This window comes from Betta splendens, chromosome 10 (genome assembly GCF_900634795.4).
Source record: "Betta splendens chromosome 10, fBetSpl5.4, whole genome shotgun sequence".
Taxonomy (NCBI): Eukaryota; Metazoa; Chordata; class Actinopteri; order Anabantiformes; family Osphronemidae; genus Betta; species Betta splendens.
The window spans coordinates 14,228,745-14,247,506 of NC_040890.2; the positions used below are offsets into that span (position 1 = coordinate 14,228,745).

Sequence of the window (18,762 nt, forward strand, 5' to 3'; positions counted from 1 at the left end):
GTTTACCATATAAAACAGAAGAGAGGCCCTGCAGCCAAAGCATGTGAGACAGACCAGGACAGAGGACGCTGTGTTCCCCGTAAGACAAAAAACTTTCAGCCTGAGAAAATTACCGATTCTCTCATCGGGAGACATTTTCTCAACTGGCCACTGTTCGTGACAGCTGTGCAGCTTCTTCTGCACATCAAAGTCGGTAAGGTTTCAATTTATTATTTAGACCCAATAAACTAATTATTTCTTCATTAAGCGTATTCTCCAATTTAACATGTTCCTTCTGATCTAAATAATCTTGTTGAACTTTAAAGTGAAATTGCTTATATGGTTTTTGATGAACGTAGCGTACTTGTTTTGTGAAAATATCACTATTCCTTTATTACTATTTGGCTTGGAAGCCTGTTTGCTGGTGTTGTTGCCAACTTCAAAACATCAACCTTCATTTTATTGTCATGCAATAAGGAGAAATCCACCGCTAGATGGCGCTGCTGATTGTCGCAATACAATTGCAATAGTCCTGCTTCTCTTGCACTTAGATCGTATATTTTATAAACATTAATTAGTGCCTCCTAATGAACGGCTCATTTAAATTTATCATAGAACAATTACTTTGAAGCCTTAACTGACATAGCATATAAAATAGAAATTTTAAACAGTAGCTAAAAAAAACAAGGTTTAAAGTAAAACGTTTTAACTAACGAATGTGTTCAATTGAGTCCTAAAATTAAAATGTATTTTGCTGTAGGTTTAGATTGTATACAAGTTTTTGTATCTAGAGCTGGCATCATAAAAAACTACTCTTGTCGCTGTTTCTGGTTTCGGAAAACCGATCAGAGTGAGACGTCTTCACTTCCCATTAGTCTGTGATGTCCACGTCCCCGCCGTGTCCGAGTCCTACCGACTGCGATGTGTTACGCGCCTCTGCTTTAGAAAAAAACACAGCAGAGGAGGAAAACTTCAGAGAAATGGCGGAGGGTGCAACGACTCTCAAGGGCTTGCGAGCCCAAATGGGTAAGGAACGCCGCGGACTATCAGACTCGGGCGCTTGTTTCGGAGCAGTTAGTAACTCCGGGGATTTATTGACAGCTGCCGCCGCTAAACCGGGGCTGTCTCAGCGTGTCGCGGCGCGGCCAGCGTCGGCGGCTAGCGGCGCTAGCTCCATGGCCCCGGTCGTGCGCTGACAATGGACGCGGGCGACCGGCTCCCGCTGTAGAAGTTGGGTTGAAATTCGAACTTAGCCGACGGACGCACCGGTGTGCACGCGGAGCCCGAGCGAGTTGGCGGGAGTTCGGAAGCGCGAGCGTTCGCTGCGCTTAGCTGAAGTTAGTAGCCGGTTGACATGTCACGACTGCGCGTTGCGCTTGCGTTCGGTGCGTGTCCGCGTCGCAACGTTGAGCCCGTCCGGTGAACCCCGAACGAAGCGGCTCGGGCGACGTCGCTCGGGGATTTTTGTCAAAAGTGATCGTCCGCGATCCCTGCGGGAAGTTGACAGTCGACAACGTGCTTCCTTTAGAGCCGCCGTTTCGTCGCTGACTTCGCTCAAACGTCGCGTCGGACAAACGGCGTTTCTTCCTGTTTCCCACTCGCTGCTCGACAGTTGTGCGTTTTTGTTGACATATGGCATAACCCCCTCCGCTCTCCAGCGAGGGCAGCTACAACAATGTATGACCTGAATTTCACATAAAGCTGGATTGTCAGACAGAGCTCCGATGGGAGATTACCACCGCGTAGCTGTGTGAATATTCCTCGATCAAGTGATTTTTTTTTAAATTAAACTACCAGTCATGCCTCATAATTGGCTCATTTAATTCTAAGGGAGCGGAAGTGTGTAAATGAACTGCAGCAGCGGTCGGGGCTCCTCGTCCGTGCCCCAGCTGGCCTCCTCCAGACCCGCATCTCTGCAGCCATGAATGCACAGTTTGTTATGTCTGGCGTCAGGCTGACAGGTTCGCAGTGTTTTGGGGTAAGGAGAGCGTTTTACTGCATACCCAGCTTGGGTGTAGGCACGTAATACTCCGGGAAACAACGGGGCCACCGCTCATATTCTTCCTGTTTCCCTTCACTTTTCCATTCAGTATTTTGAATCTGGAATTCATATCCACCCAATTGTGTGGTTTTGTGAAAATGTCCAAGTTGAGAGGGATGCGAGACGTTGGAATCCGGGCTCGGTGAAGCAAAGGATGTCCCGGGCAGAGGCTTCCTTGGCCTTCAGTCAAAGCGAGACTGACAGCGGTGGAGTCATGTTAGGAATCTAGCTCAAGTGCATGGTCATTTCCACAAGAATGTGTGCGAGGAGAGAGTAAGCCCTGTGATTACACCCAGAGATCACACTGCTGCGAGGTTATCCTGGTCCCGGATCAGCAGCGGCGGCTGCTGCTGCTGCACTGAAAGCATGAGAAATATTTCTGTACTGGTTGGATTTAACCAGAGCAGGAAATGGACCGACCTCAGTTTTAGTGTTTTCTTTTTTTTGTTTTTTTTCTGTGCCTGATTGCTTCGCTCCCCCGGCCTAAACGAGCCGCCCTTGCTTTAATTCGAGGCTTTTACGTTTAGCAAATGGATGCGTGACAGCGTGTGCATGGACATACAAACACATTTGAATGGCAAACACGTTGATTTGTTTGCGTCTTCCCTACAGTAGGTGATTTGAGGACATATTCCGGGTGAGAGAATGACCAGGTCCCCGGTCCCCAGGAAAGGGTGATGTGTCATCATTAGCCTGCTAGCACTACAAATAGCCGGGGCTTACCTTTGCATGAACCGTAATCCCATCGAAGATCTGCTGTGTTTGTGTGCACATGTCGGTGGCCTGCATCAGCAGTCTTATCGGAAGGCCTGGAATCTTAAACCAGCAGTGAGAAGCTTTTCAGAGGTTATAGTGATAATGCTTTGATTCCAACCAATGCCAATGTAAAGCAGTGTCTCCGCTGTGCACGCTAGGGGAGGTCTCTCATCCATAGCTCTTGGTTACCACAAGGACGCGAGGCCAAAGGCTCAGCTACCCCTGTGTTTAGCAGTACATACTTCCTGTGTTAAACGGCCTTGATTATACTGAGCCGCAGGGCAAAGTAAAGTGTGCGTTTGGAGGAGGGACAGAACAGGGACCTGACCAGTGATGACCAGGATCGTGAGTGTTGCAAATGCTACACCTCTGTTTGCAGATCCTGCCTGTGTTTTTGGAAAACTAGCACATGATCTGTGTGGCGCGTTTCCTGTGTAGTATTTCTGTCAGTGTTGCTGAGCTGTGTCATCACTGTCCCTCCTGCTGCTCTCTGGTTCTGCCATAAGAAAGCAGCAACAGCTCCGAAAGCCTAACCACACAGTCAGTAATACATACATACACACATGTGCATGGAGGAGTCAGCACATCATACGGATACAGATGCAAATGCAAATGAACTCTCCTGTCATGAAGGTAATAATGTGTAACTGGTATGTTGTGACTTAGTTTTTTAACAGCACTCTCACTTCTGAAGTGAAATCCTATTAAAAGTAAATCAGAACCCTCATTTCAGAGGGTAATTTTTCCCAACTTTAGCATCTTGGTTTATGAGCCTTTGATTGCTTAGAATTCCCACTGATCTCTGTGCTGTGCATCAATAAGCCAGCTTAATTACTCGTGGGTTTGAGTCGTCCCATTTAGTCGCGTTGATATGTAAATGTGTGCAAATCACCATAGTGATAAGATGGGACACATCTCTGATTGGTTCTTTTCATCTCCATGGGCACACCTGGCTCTCCTGAGGTCTGTGGAGAAAACAGGAGCGCTTCTTCCATCTCATCTGATCAGGGAGCATGTGTTTGTTTCATAAGGTGCTGTTTGCATGCCACTGTTTTCTCATGTCTGCAGCAGCAGCAGAAGTAGGAGTTGTAAAGGTTGTAGTTGTGACAGAACTGCTCACTGAACTGGATCGCTTCTAGTTTTACCCCATTTCTCCTAAAAAGAGCGATAATGTTCTTGATTTAGTGACAGATACTCAGACGTCCTGGCATTTGTTTAATTGTTTAAACAAACTGGATTGCTTCCATGTGGTCTGAAACAAAAACCTGGTGATCTACATCTGCTCACAGGGGCATGTTTCTTATACAGATCAGCTTCCATTATTTACATCAGTAGCGTTCTAAATATATAAAGAGGAAATGAGAAAAGCTTCAGTCCTGTGCTTGAATAAGTACTTTGCTTTGTTGACACTGATGATTGAATGTCTGTCCCTGCCAAATAAAACACCTATCCTTTCTCAGGTACGGACAGTGACAAGATGGTGTTTCAGTTGCCTTTATAATGCTACTTACTGAGCCTACAATAGTGGGGGTGTAGACTAAGATGGTCAGAGCTTAGGTTTGCTTCCAAGCAGGTAATTCTTGTCTCATTTCTTTTATGCTTATTTTTTATTAGCGTGGATTGATATTATTTGTATTACTGTATAATTATTAATAGAATGTTATGTTAGGGAGACTTTAGGAATACTTGTAGTTCATCAATAATGTGAATACCACATGACTGGGCATCATATTGCCTCCTTGTCAGCAGTTCTCTATGCTGAATCCGTGCCACAGAAGGAAAGAGCGCTGTGAAAAGGCTGACTCATAAAGCCTGATTCTCTCCTCACCCTTTCCTTTCTTCCTGCCTTCATTCCTCCTAATCTGTGAATTGTGATACTGACCCTGCTGAAGCCTTTGTGTTATAGTTGATAACCGCTTGTTCAACCTGAGGTTGCGCTTGTGGGTGTTGGAACCGAAAGCATCCTCGTATTTTGTTTTTCATCAGAGTAGTAATGCACACTGGGTAATTCAGCTGTACCAGGAAGCTCACGAGGGTTTGATTCTCACAGCAGCACATCCCACCCAGCCGGTCACAGAAAGCAGTGTATGGCTGGCTACAAGGTTGACCATGAGCGGGGGGGTTATGCCTGATAGCTGAATAGCTGGATTGTTCTGTAGCTTCAAATCCGTTGGAATACTCTAGAACTACTGTAGCATTCCTATGCAGAACAAACACACGCCAAACAAATGGCTGCTTTAAACCTGGTGAAAGCCATTCTAGTTCCCTTTATTACTCCCTTGGTGTACCTGCTTTGTCAGACCTGGCATGCTGTGACTCTAGTTTCCTTTATGCTAAGTGTGGGTGTCTCTGTGTTTCCCTACATACAGCTGCAGCTGCACAAGCACAAGCTGAGGAGCGGCGTAGCCTGGCAGGGAACAGCCCAGGACCTACAACCAACACATCCGCTAAACCTCAGAGCTGCAGGCCAGGTAAGCGACACCACACCTTGACACCGAAACTGTTCTCACAGGTCTCACACGTTCTGCCACCAGTATATTGTGTTTCATAATCCTGACCATTAGATGCAACACAATCCCCTCTCACCATTCTCCGCTTGTGCGCCTTATAGCAGGTGAACCTTAGTCATCATCTTATTACAGTAACAGTTGACAAAGCTTATTATTGACAGTCACATGCACACATCTGCCTGCCTGATTCAAAGCCTTTGTAACACTGTAATCCAATCTTGTGTCTGTGTATGCATCACTACACATATTTTACCTCTTAGCAACACTGTGTGTTTGTGTGTGTGTGTGTGTGTGTGTGTGTGTGTGTGTCTGTTTGCAGTTATTGATGGTGCCACAATTAGAATAGACGACAGACTTCGAGTGGCAAAGGAGAGGCGAGAGGAGGCAGAGAGACAACAGGGTAAGAACACAAATCCATAGAGAACCATTAACATTATGTTACACAAATTCATAGCTTACTTTACTTAGCATAACTTACTGACCTGTGATATGTCTGGTCAGCGTTGCGAGAATCTGATATCATGGAGCGGGAGCGCAAAGCCAAGCTACAAGTGGAGCGTCAGATGGAGGAGCGTCAGAAAAAGGTTGAGGAGCAGCGTAAGAAGGAGGAGCAGAAACGATTGGCTGCGGAGGAGAAGAGGAAGCAAAAACAGGAAGAGGAAAAGGTAGCTGCAGAACCAGTGGAGGCAGTTTTAAGGGCCTCTTATTGGATGTTTCCTGTATTTACATATTGTCTAATGAAATGTTATGCTCATTTATGTTGTCCAGGCTTATTTTTTTAGCCTCAGTGGAAAATAGAGCTGAAGTATAACAGTGAACTACCCGTGGCTCTAAATGACGTGCAGGCTTCTATTTCTCTGCCTTTGTCATGCAGGAACACTATGAAGCAGTGATGCGCCGGACGCTGGAGCGCAGCCAGCGACTGGAGCAGAGGCAGAAGAGATGGTCCTGGGGAGGACTGTCCTCCGACTCTGATGGACGAACAGGTAACGAGTGCACGCTTCAGAAGCTCGTCCTCCTCCTTTCTTTGAGTTTTTGCTCACTTTGACTCTCATCATTCACTTGCAGTTTTACATTAACAGCTTCTCCTTTGACAATGAGGTTGACACAATGTAAATGAAAGCTGTCTGTTCTCTGTCTGTCTCAGCAACTGATGGTGACACTAGCTGATGATTTATAATGTAGGTAATGGACGTGTAGTAGGCAGTAGGAGTCAAGCAGTGACCGATGGCTTCTAAGTGTGTTTCACCTCCGCCTCTCTCCCCGTACTGTACCTACTTCACTTTGTTGCCACTCCTCCCTGAGAGCTATCTTCTCCCACAGGAGACTCTGATGCCAGCATCTCATCTCCAGTAACTATAGTTATCTCCTCTGCGTCACCAGAAAAGCCACCACGGAGTCAACCAGGTTTTGTCCGTAGTTTCTTTGCTCACCAATGCAGCAGCGCAGCATGAGTTGGCACCGGTGCTTTAGCTTGGTTACCTTTCCTCCTACGCCGCCACCTCTAACCCACCAACCCCCAGCTGCACTCTAACCGGCTGTTTTTCATTAACAGTTCTTCAGTTGGGTCTGTGTTTTGAATGTGCCTTGGACTGGGTGAGAAGCTGTAGCCTTAGGGTTGTCACTTGTACTCTCAGTTGAGCACTTCTAGTTCACACGGGTGACTTTGCATGTGAGGCCAAGCACGACAAACAAAACTAATGTTATCTCTGGATTCACTGAAACTGATCACGCTGAGTTGTTGATCCTGGTCAGATATTAGCTTAAAGTGTAAAAAGTCTATGTATATTATAAGGGGACACATTAAATTAGCATCTTAGAGAACCCTGTGTTCCAAATTCCCTCCCCCATAGCTGTTCCTCCTGTTTAAACCCCACCTCCCTTGTCTGTCTTTCCTCCTCCCTCTTAGTGGACAAGCGCTCCACATCCATCATGAACCTCAAACAGCCATCTGAGGCTGGCATCAGCAAACGCCTGTCCTCTTCCTCCGCCACCCTCATCAAATCTCCTGACAAAAGTAAGTCCCTTCCCTCCCTGCTCACATCCTCCCTCATCTGCCCCTCTTCTCACCCACTCCCGCTACTCCTCATTCCGTCCCTGCTTTTCAGTGCTATGTCTTAACCAATTTACTGTGCTCCAGATATGTTGCCAGGTAAAGTTTTAATGTATCTATATGATTTTATGTGATCATCCATGAGAGGAAGTTTACAAGGTGAAAGATTTTTTTTTCTCCACAGCTTCTGAGGTTCTTACAATGCAGTTTGTTCCTTTCTGACAATCCTGATTTCTTATCTCTTAATATGTTTAATAATGATGCTACCACTTGTTTTACAGGCTTTTCATTTCATAAAAGAAGACTTTTCATTTTTACATCAGAGTGCTGTGTGAATTCACCAACTGGTGTTTCATCATTGTCTCTCAGGTGTTAAGGCGAGGAGTTCGTCTTGTAACCGGTTGCCTAGCAATGGCAACGCTCCTCAGACCAGTAAGGAAGATGGCAGAAAGCTGCAGGTGGAACAGACAGGTGCAACAGATCTCCTCTCCAAACCACACGCACAGCGCCAAAGTATAGGAAAATATATTAATAAGCAGTATATATAAAAACTAATGCTTTTATGCTGTGTAAACCACATAGCAATATGAGCTTGTAGATGCTAGTGCTTAAACACAAAAGGGATTTTTAAACAAGGGGCTGAGATTTAGGGAATGAAGGAAGTACATTCAGTTACTACTCCTAGCTAAGTCTTCAGGGAATATCTTTGAACTGGAGCGTCAGCTGCTGTCAGCCTTGACCGGGTGACTCATATAAAGCCAAACAAAGTGCACATGACTTGTGAAGTGTCTTTGGGGATTCCTTCCTGACTCCCTCCCCGTGCCTACACGGCTGTAACTCAGCTCTTATGTCCATAGGCCGATCTGTGAAGAAGAGAAGTTCCTCCCTCACTCGAGTAAGTGTGGGCAGAGCACAAACCCCTGCCAAGCCCGATAAGGAGACGACTGATGATCAAGGTGGCTAGCATGAACGGTCGACGGCCATTTCTTTCATGCTGTAACCTGCATTGCTCAAGCCTTTTCCAATAACAAGCATGCGGCTCTGGTTTTAATGGCTTGCGCGTTCTCAATCCGCCCGGGTTTTTAAAGCCTGTAACAACACCACCTGCAGCTACAGGAGGTTTTCGGGAGCAAGAGGGCTTGTTTCAGTTTGCTGTCATGGCTTTAAAAATTATTAACTGTGTCCCTCCATGTTCTTTTTCACACACAAGTCTGTAAATTGCTCTCTAACCAGCTGCTAAGCTTCTGTTTACAGTTGCATTCTGTGATTTCCTGAGAACACTGCTCTGGTTTAATGTTTGCCATAACACCTTTTCTGCCTGCGAGATTGTTACTCACAGCTGATCTTGCTCCATTTTAACGTTCTAAGTGTCAGTCGAGGGGTGAACTTTTTGTATTGTGTGCATACACTAACACGGCATATTGTTTTGTTGTTAAGTGTTTGATTGTTTCCTCCATCCCCGATGATGTCACAGTAGAATTTGAGTCGCTGGTGGTTCTCGGCGTGGTGGCTGTCGGTGCCATCCCGCCGTAGCACTCCTAGAGATGAGACGTAACCACAGCCACTCGCTGTCATCTGCGTTCCTGCCATTAACCACTGTTGCTTTTGTTCGTCTTACAGCGTGTGAGCCTCTTTGTGCTAATGGTTTGTAACAGTGTTTGTCCTGTGTAGCAGTAATACGACACAGCTACACTCACACTGACTTATTTCCATATATAATTATAACTGAAGTGCTTGCTGTTCCACAAACTCTTCTCTTTATAACTACAACTGTATTACAGTCTAAGATAGATCCTTAATACCTGGATGCAGAGCAGGGAGACGTGCTGCCACACTCCAGGGCCTAGCACTAATCAGCTAACACAAAATAAGTCTGTCGGCAACAGATGTCCTCTCAGTAAGGGGCTCCAAGAGGAAAAGCATCTCCTGCCTTTGAAAGGTGGTGTTTAGGGACGTGTGGCAAAAGGAATCATCGTCTGATGCCTGTTCTTTAGATTGTCTAGTAACAACTGCCTAAATTGAAAATGATTCCTCTGTATCGTTGTAATTAGCTCTTTGTTTCTGCTGTGAAATCAAGATTTAAAATGCTCGAGACGACCGCGCTGTCAGAAGCGCCACTCTCTGCACACCTTATTTAAATTAGATACCTTCTTTATCTCCACTACAAAACCTTATCACAGTAGAAACCACAGATCTCTCTGCTCATACACTTTTACTCTGTTCATTTCTCATTTTCCCACCCAGGATTGTTCCTCTCTCGTCTTTTGAGGTTCACTAATGGTTTGTTTTCCCCATCAGATCACATCTCTCTGCCTCACGGAACCATTGATTTTAACCTCATTGTCTATTTTGACTTCTCTTTTAGCCGATCCTCACTTACCAGACAATCACCCTTTGATCTGTCTCAGTATTCTTCCATGTGTCCTTTCAGAGCTCTCTCTTTATTGAATATCATTAAAGCGTAATGTGAAAAAGAGAGTCGATAAGGAGCCCATGTTAGATTATTGTGGCAAACAGTAACCTGGTTCTCTGTTGATTTTTTTTCTCCTGTTGGTTAAATCATATGGTGACCTTACCACTGACCCCCCCCCCCCCCCCTTTTGTTTTACCTTTTCATCCCCCATTCTTGCCCACCCTTTCTATCTTCCTTCCTTTCTTGGCTATTTTGTTCTTCTCCACTGTTTCTCGGGTGATTTGTTTTTCGGCCGTTTAGCTCGCAGGCAGCCGGCTAGCATTGTGGATGGAGGGGTCCTTAGTCGTCTGCTCACCCCCACCCAGGCCTCACTAGCTAGGAGCAAGAGCGCCGCCGCCCTGTCCGCTGAAGGAACAGATGCTCCAGGTAACCTCCACATAGGAGACCCTGACAGAGACGAAGGCTGTCTGGAGAAAGAGACGCATCCTGTTAGTACTCCCTGGACTGTCATTAGACAGATGGTCCAGTCACTCCCAGTATCACACCACTAGGTGTGAGCTCATCGATGCACTCGCTGCACACCCTCGTGCTTTTGTGTTGGTGGTAGTGGTGGTGGTTGACTTGCTGAAATGGTGTTGGTTCCTAGTGTAACAATCAGTTGTTTATGTTTTGAAGGTACAGTAATTATTTGCAGCAAAGTACAGTCATGTGAGCGCACAGTTACTCAGCAAATGTTGACGCATGCAGGTCCAGGTCACATTCTCTGAGTTCTGACACAGCTGGCTATTGTGTCTAATGCTGAGCAGGGCAGTGTTGGCCGGGAGCTTTCCGCTGCATCTTACGAGCCTCGGGGTCCATGCTGGGAGATTTGCCCTAAGCAGCTTACCTGTTGGTTCTTGTTACATCAGACTGAGACTGTTCTGCTCTGAGGCTGCTGTTACATGTGTTTTTTTTTTTGTGAGAGGAGTGAGCGACACTGCATAGGCCGTGTATGAAGAAGTATTGTTTTAATTTAAGACCGTCAAGGCTTTAAAAAAATCACAATTAAAAAAAAATAACTGATAATTACATCATTTTTTCTTGTGGACCAGATTTTAAGGATTGACATATTTAAAGCTGTACATCAGCTTTGAGTACAGCAGCAGCAGCTGAATTTCTAAAGAGTTTAGGTCTGGTGGTTATTGATTGGCCATTACAAACCCATTAGCAGCTATAGATTTCTTTTCTTTTTTTTTTTTTTGCCGCAGTAGAAACATGACACATCTGCATTAGCTGTGCCTCTGTTACAGCCAGATAGATTTCACAGACGTCATGGCCCCTGAGTGTGTGGTCAAAGTGAATTACACATTTGTGACTAGGCTCTGGCAGAGAGAGTTCTCCAGGTCTTGGGATTATTGTGGCTAATCCCTCAATCTGACACAGCATGCTCATAGCCAGTGGACTACAGTGTTTCCTCTGCCTACTAGCTACAGGCTACGTTAGGTTTGTTGCAGTGCTTTTAATCCAAATATAAACATTAGCCTTTTAGTGGTTTGGAGTTTACATATTATGTTACTTTGTTTGTTCTGTATACAGCAGTATACACAAAGCAGAGTAAATGTATAGAATGTTGGCAGGTGGGATTTAAACACAGAAACATGCTCTTATTTTGTAGTCTCACACACACACACACACACACACACACACACACACACACACACACACACCAACATTCATTGTGTGTTACTGTACTAAGTCTGTGCGGTGTCTGTGTATATCATTTTGATGGCAGCTTTTGTGTGTGTTAATTGTGATTGCTCGGCGTTTATATTTTTGCCTGTGGTTTTTCGTGACTGTGTTGCTGTCTGCTCTTTGTTTCTGCGGTGATCTCCAGCCAAACCAAAGCTTCAGAAATCGAGCTGTAATGGGCTTTGTCTAACAGATTGCATTTTTTGTGTGCTCTTGTCCCCTTTACAAAAACACTTTCCCACATTCCTCTCCACCATCATCTGCCCCCCCCCCCAACTTTCCTTTTTTGCTTTTTCGCTGCTGTGCTGCCCAACCTGGCCGCTTATCACGCCTCCCATTGGTTGTGCTCTCCCCGGTCCTGCGATGACTGTGTCCTTTACCAGAGTGTCACATGTGTCCTCGCTCAGCCTCTGCCAGTCCCCTGCACCCACCACGTGGACCCGTGCGCAGCCGCAGCATTGACCGTCAGAAGAGCGGCATGCCCACATCGGTTTCAGCTGATGGAGCTCTTGACCCATCAATGGTAAGAACACCTCTTGATGTTAACGTTGCACTGACATAGAGTAATCTGTTTCAATTAGGTCCCAAATATTCTTCTGTCCCCTTCTCCACAAGATGCTTTTTTTGTATCCCCAGTAATTGGGCATCTCTTTTCTGGTTAATGGCAGCATAGATATTTAGCACAAAGAGATCAATATCTAGATTATTAACCAAGACGAGGCAGTAACAACAAATACATATTTCTACACTATAAAGGAAATTGCTCAGAGAAGCACATGAAGGGTGACAGAGACTCTGATTTCTATATGTATATGAGCCACATTTGCCTGTCAAAGTAGTTCTGCAGGACACTAACCACAGGGACATGTTCACAGCTGTTCTCTAACTTCATTTAACCGGTTCATACAGTGGCAGGGTTTGCTCATATTTACTGTTACTAAGAAGCCTTATCTCTCGGTGGCCCATAGTGCCTAGTTCTATCTCTGGTCGCTTGCCTGTTCCCCTCAGCTTGTGCCAGTCTGAAAGGCCTCACTGTCACAAGGACTGGGTATGAGACAAAGGAAATTCACAGTGGCGTGATAATAGATAGCTCACCCCATGCAAATCAGACCCCACCCTGACTCCAGGGTCTAAAGTCAAAAAAGCATCTGACTTTTTTCACTGTACCATTGTCTTTTTCTGCTGGTCTCACAGCCTTGCGGTTTTTATTTAGACAGTGTAAGACATTGAAATCATGATTTAGAACAATACATTTTTATTCTTACTTTATATTGCTTTGTAGCCTTTTATAGTTTTACTTATGACCGATATTACAAGTAATTTAGTAATTATTTATTGATTGATATTAAGGTCTTCTGCATCGTCTGTATAATTTTCTGGCTTCAGTGCTATAGGAAATTAGCATGAAATGTCAAAAAAGGAGTTTTTAAAAAGGATTTGTGTATTATGTTTGCACTTAAGAGCATAAGTAAAACTAAGAACTCAAATGCAAAAGAAAATGCAACTTTGAATAACCATTACAATAATAACTTTATATAATTCATAAAGAATGTTTACAGTGTTTACACTGAGTTTTTTTTTTCTACATTTGATTAAGTACTAGTTGAGAGTTTTCTCATTTTGTCCCTTCTCTGTGGAACTAAAGAAGGACAAGCAGGCAGCTTCTCAGGGGGGACAACGTCCCGCCTCTCCATCAACTACCCTTGTACGCAACCGCTCCCCATCACCAGCTCCAAAGGCAGCTCCAAAGAGGACCCCTTCCCCTGCTGCAAACAAGTACGACTACAGAAATCACACATTCGGTTGTTAAAGAATATTTTATTGAAGTTGTGGGGACGTTGGTCTGAGCTTTTTTTTAATTGAAATCAGAACTTGACTTACCCCTTCTTTAAACAGACAAAGTCCCAGGATGCGCCCACCCTCACCTGCTGCGAACAAACAACGCCCCCCATCCCCACAGCCTACATTAACCAAACCCCCACCCATCCAGAAACCAGCTTTAACACCAACAGGACCAACAACTTTCAGAAAGAGAGACTCCAAGTCCAAAGACCTAGGTCCTGTCCAGGCTGTTGCTTCACAGTCCCCGGAAACCAACAAGACCAAAGACAAAGATGGTGAGCAGTTCTCAAAGTAAACTGTAACTTAACTGGGGCTCTGTACAATATAACTACATACAAAGGCAGCTGTAACACCCACAGTCATATGACAGACTTTAATCTGTCTACCAATATTTGCCAAGACTGGTTATCCTAGCAACCAAGTGCAGTGATGCAGTCAGGCATGCTTTCAATTTCAGGAAGCTTTAAAGACTGAAATCAGGTCTATACATACAGTACTCAATAGTTTTCTTCATGCTAATGTAGTAAATCATACTTTTTCTGGGTCTAAAATAAGGAAGGCTTTGATCTTTGAAGTACTTACTGTGCTGTAGAAAATTATAGAAGTTACATAGAACCAGGCTGGGGGCTGCGAAAGAAACAGAACAATGTGCTAATTTTGTCAAATATTGTTTAATAACATTTTTATCTGTTATCATTATTTCTTAGAAGTACTTTTGAGAGATTGAAAATGCCTCCTTTGTAAGCATGGCTTGATACTGCTTCAAGGAAATTTGGTCAGTTTGATCTTAGAGTATACGTGTCGTCGTCTTCTTTTTTTTTTAAAAAAAACAACCACAAACAGAATAGTTTAACTATTCACTGGATCAGGAGACTTAAGTCCAAGTTTCAGATCTGAGACAGTTGCTGCTGCCACCTCCTGGAGAATATCCCTTCTGTCAGTTAGAACCACTTCATTGTGTGCAATATTACCTGGTACTGGACAAAACCTGTTACATAGTATTCAACCTGTTATAGACACAAAGAATTAGTGCAAGGCATGTATTTAAATGTTTACATGAACTGCCTCGTTTTAACAAGTGAATTTAGTTGTAGAACAAACAATAATAAATCTTTTTTTCTCTCTCGTCACTCAAAACTATGTTCCGCAACCCGTAACTCGGTGGAGTGAAATAGAGTGGTAAAATCTTTTTATTTGTTCTGCCACTTGTCAGACTCTAAAGGCTCAATGGGCACCAACTCGGCCGCGGAGGCAGCCAAGATCCTGGCAGAGAACCGCAGATTGATGCGGGAGCAGAAGGAGAGAGAGGAGCAACTGCGGATACAGAGGGAGGAGGAGGAGAAGTATGTTCATGTTGAATTGTCAAGTTAATGTCTTTTCGCTTCCACCAAATGGGTCCTTTTACTATGTTGTAGTTATGGAGGTTTTCACAGATGCAGCAGTTTTGTTTCCCTTTAACGTTGGTTAATGGTACTGTTTGCAAAGAAGTGGAGCTTTCAAAAATGGTTACCAGTGAGATGGCTTTGTTTTCTGTTTACATTCTGGTATAAATCATTTGTTTTATTAGCTCTTTATTTGTATTTTAATATTTTCTTAGGCTAAGAAAAGAAGAAGAGGAACGTTTAGCAGAAGAGGCTCGACTAAAACGCCTGGAGGAGGAGAAGAAGCTTGCTGAGGAAAGAAAACTCCGAGAGGAGGAGGAGGCTCGTCTAGCAGAAGAAGAGCGGGTAAGACTGGCAGAAGAGGAGGCGCTGAAACAAGCGGAGCTCCAGAAGGAACGGGAGGAGGCTGAGGCCAAAGCTCTGGAGGAGGCAGAAAGAGTCCGGCAGGAGAGAGACCGGATCATGCAGCAGAATCAGCAGGAACGGATGGAGAGGAAGAAGGTACACAGCCAGCAACAAGCATAGATCACATTTAGTTTTGTTTAAGCTGCACCTCATCATATATTTAATCTTATATAGTGTGTGTCACACTTTGTGGGGTTTTCTTTACATTAATAGGTGTTTGGGAGAATTTAGCTAAAGTATTTTTTGCATTTCAGAGAATTGAGGAAATAATGAAGAGAACAAGAAAGGGAGACTCAACTGACTTCAAGGTGAGCTCACATTTAAGCCTATAAAGTCTTAGGGCAACATTTTCAACAGAGACTGTTAACAGTTTATTGTGTCTGCTCTACAGAGAGATGACGATAAATGCGCACAGGAGAATGGAGAAGAGAGCGGGGACCAGAATGACTGTGAAATACAGAGTAAGTGCTTTTTCTTTCTTTTGTTGCAAGATTTTGGGGGTTTTGAGTTTAATGTCACAGAGTGAAGTGAGTGTCTTCCTCATTTTGTTGCTTTCTATTAATAATTAAGTTCAGTTTATTCAAATATATTTTTCTATTGAATAACTCAGGCCAGACAGAGGACCTAGCTATGGAGGACAGCAGAGACGAGCTGTGTACTGCTGAGGCTGAGCCACGAGAGGAGCCCCTGGGCAGTGTCAATGGGAAACCAGAGACTGATGACAAAGAGAACAACAATGATGTGAACACAGATGAGACCCAGGCAGTGAGGTATGACAGTAGAAACGATGATGTCAACCTCGGATTTGTTATTGGTGTAAATGGACACCAGCCTTAGGTGTTTTCTGTCACTCTGATTTCAACGTTGTGCTGTGAGAAGTCAGTTCTTTGTCTTCCACTATCATGTGTGTCTCCTCTAGTCCAGTCCCTAAAGGCCTGCTCACAGAGGGCTCGGAGTACTTGAATGAGCAGGAGTCCACCAGGGTGGGTCTGGTCTCGGGCCTCAATGGTAAATCCAACCAGTGGAGCTTTGAGGGACTCATTGACCTCAACGTCCACCCCAGGACTCGGCCTCTCATGGAGGCAGAGGACTGTAACCAGGTCTTGATTAACTGTGATGGGAGTTCAGATGGAAGTAAAGTCGCCTTTGAGGACAACGGCGCCCCTGTCAACACTCTGCATTCTGCTGCTCAACCAATAGAAGCCCTGTCCGGTGAGTTTACAGCTTCCTTCGTGTGAATTCATCTGTTGGGAATGCACGCCTTGCAGATAAACCAGAACTCTCGTGACGTGTCTCTGCAGATGTTTGATGCAGCCGCCAGTCCTGGGAGGCGTCGTACTGTCGCACTTCTGATTCTTCTCGCCTAGCGCTTACCAATTCCTGTCTACTTCGTCTTTCTCCTCCTCCTCCTCACTGAGGAAGAAGCACAAGGTGAAGCAGTGATACAGTTGCACCCTCCTACCATATGGAAATGAATATATTAAATGATATATTAAGTAACATTATGCTTCAGGGAAATTCCACAAAGTCCTTCAGTGTGCTTGCTCCAGGTCTCTCTCCTTGTTCATTTGTTTCCGTCTAATTTTGCTGATGTTTTTTAAAGGTTTTGTCTTTGTCAGGGGTGCATTGTTGTAATTTATTAATTTTTTTTCTTATATGTTTAGTATTTTCCAATGTATGAAAATATTCCAGGACACGTGCATGTTATGTTGTGAGCTGAAAGTAAGGAAAATGGAAGGAACATTGATACATTCTGTTCGATGGGGTGGCATTGACGTGCCAGGTTTTGGCACGTGATCCGACTAAATTTACTTGACCATCCAGAAATATGGCCTTAAAATGTGTTTGTGTATTTAAGTGTGAAATGACTAAACTGTCTTTGCTGACGCACGCACAGTTCAGTGACCTCCCGTCAGGTTCTCATAGGTGGGGGTGGATTCCATATTCCTGCTTAACTTCACTGATCTGTCCCGTCGCTCGTTTTAACACACACCTGGTGAAGGACCTTCTCTCGTGTCGTTTGCTCTTTTGGCCACTAGAGGGACTCAGGAGCACAACTGTTACATTATGTCTCGGCATAGCAAATTCTCATGTTCAGTGATGTTTTTTCAATTTGTTGTTACCAGTTTGTTTCCTGTTAGGGTTTGTTTAATTATATGTTTTACATGTGAATATAGAATTTAACTAACATCATTGAACAAGGTATCAAATTAGCATTGAGGGTGGAGTCTTGTGTAAGTTGACTTCACATTGTTAACACAGACTGGTAGCGTCCATTAGTATCATTCATAACGGCTTCTGAGCTTCTTAAGGTGGTATGTCTGTGTTACTGAACTGACCTTGAATGTTTGGCTGTTTTGTCACATCTAAAACTCAGGTTTTTGTAAATCTGGTTTTAACTCGCGCTTTACTAACATGTTTCCATCCTTTGCTGTGTCTGTGTGGCTCTGTCAAGTACTCCACATATTTCTGTTTATTTTCTAAGACCTTTGTTCCTGCCTCAGCATCTGACAAAAAGCATTTCAACATTCTTTTATAATGTAAAATGTGGTTATGTATGAAAATACGTTTCTACAGATATTTAAGTGTTATTCTAATATGTGTATATAATCAGTATTAGGCAAATGATGCCATGTGTTGGGTGGAATGTGGATAACTAACTAACTTCTGTGTATGTGACCGTGCTATAACTTGGGTTTCGGTTCTCTGTAACCAAACCGTCAGGTTAAAGTTGGGCAGCCTGAGGATCCAAACTGCAATGTTACAATATTGCTTTACACAGACTAATGTCGACATGTTGATGACAAACGGAGCTTCTCCAGCCCTGAGCAAACACTTACGACCTGTGAAAACAGCCCCAGTTTTGCCTCATGATGCTTTCAATGCCATCTACGGTTCTGTAGTACAGTTCTATTGGACCTATTAGCTCAGGGAGCTAAAGGATCATAACACAGGTCAGGTTTGATTCCCCTGTTTTATGGTGGTTCTATTCCGTGATCTGTAAATCTGCGACTCTAATAGCACAGAATGTAACAGACCCTATGAAACCATCCTTTACTGTGTCTCAGAGCTTCCCACCGCTAATGCTACGATATTCACCTAGAAAACATGAGATTCTTTGCACTGTCACATATTATTAGACTTTTTACTGAGGATTAGCTTTACTGTACAGATTGACAGAGTTTTTGTGGAGGATGCGCTTCGCTCAGATTATTAGAGGATGTAGAAGTTTAATAACCCACAACACAACTGGCCTGCACCCAGATCCCTCCCACACCTTCCCCACTCAGCTCTCCACACACGAGTAGCACCCATGGGAGGCTGTAGCTGCTGCTTGAACAGGACCTGCGTCCTGTCCTCAGTGTCGTTGGTAACAATAGGATAGAAATGGTGCCTTAGACTGAGATGTAGAATTGATGTTGTGTCACACGTAACTAGAAGAGCTTGTCCTTACCTCAGCCTCGACAATCAGTCCACCCAACCAGGGGCGACTTTGTGAATATGAATGTTTCTCTGCAAGATTTACAAACCTAACGATGCCCTGTTCACATGAAATCTGTAATGTAAATATATCTAAAGTTTACTGAGATGATACGAACTGTTAATAAAGTGTTGCAGATACGTCCGCTGGCCACGTTTTGAATGTTTTGTAC

The 18,762-nt window shown here is 44.2% G+C and overlaps 1 protein-coding gene across 21 annotated transcripts; it reads left to right on the plus strand.

Moving 5' to 3' along the window:
- Positions 1-28: 28 nt before the first annotated feature.
- map7d3 (MAP7 domain containing 3) lies at positions 29-18,734 on the plus strand. Of its 21 annotated transcripts, none has more exons than XM_041072556.2 (20): positions 29-193; positions 5,146-5,247; positions 5,606-5,686; positions 5,788-5,951; positions 6,161-6,272; positions 6,610-6,693; positions 7,196-7,303; positions 7,709-7,810; positions 8,197-8,295; positions 10,053-10,178; positions 11,864-12,003; positions 13,126-13,256; positions 13,377-13,597; positions 14,536-14,665; positions 14,920-15,205; positions 15,364-15,417; positions 15,501-15,570; positions 15,720-15,879; positions 16,029-16,321; positions 16,411-18,734. In XM_041072556.2, the coding sequence occupies exons 4-20, from the start codon at positions 5,808-5,810 to the stop codon at positions 16,416-16,418; spliced, it is 2,268 nt and encodes a 755-aa protein (XP_040928490.1). In that variant the 5' UTR covers positions 29-193; positions 5,146-5,247; positions 5,606-5,686; positions 5,788-5,807; the 3' UTR covers positions 16,419-18,734. The 21 variants fall into 21 exon arrangements, with proteins under 21 accessions (XP_040928490.1, XP_029020181.1, XP_029020180.1 ...); XM_029164348.3 differs by lacking the exon at positions 29-193 and adding an exon at positions 841-1,005 and having other exon boundaries at positions 13,129-13,256; XM_029164347.3 differs by lacking the exon at positions 29-193 and adding an exon at positions 842-1,005.
- Positions 18,735-18,762: the final 28 nt, after the last annotated feature.

Bases quoted from the DNA above. Each gene is read 5' to 3' on its own strand.
- map7d3 (XM_029164347.3), top strand. From the start codon at position 861: ATGTCCACGTCCCCGCCGTGTCCGAGTCCTACCGACTGCGATGTGTTA. The intron at 7,304-7,708 runs GTAAGTCCCTTC...ATTGTCTCTCAG, and splicing joins CATCAAATCTCCTGACAAAA to GTGTTAAGGCGAGGAGTTCG. The intron at 15,571-15,719 runs GTAAGTGCTTTT...TGAATAACTCAG, and splicing joins GAATGACTGTGAAATACAGA to GCCAGACAGAGGACCTAGCT.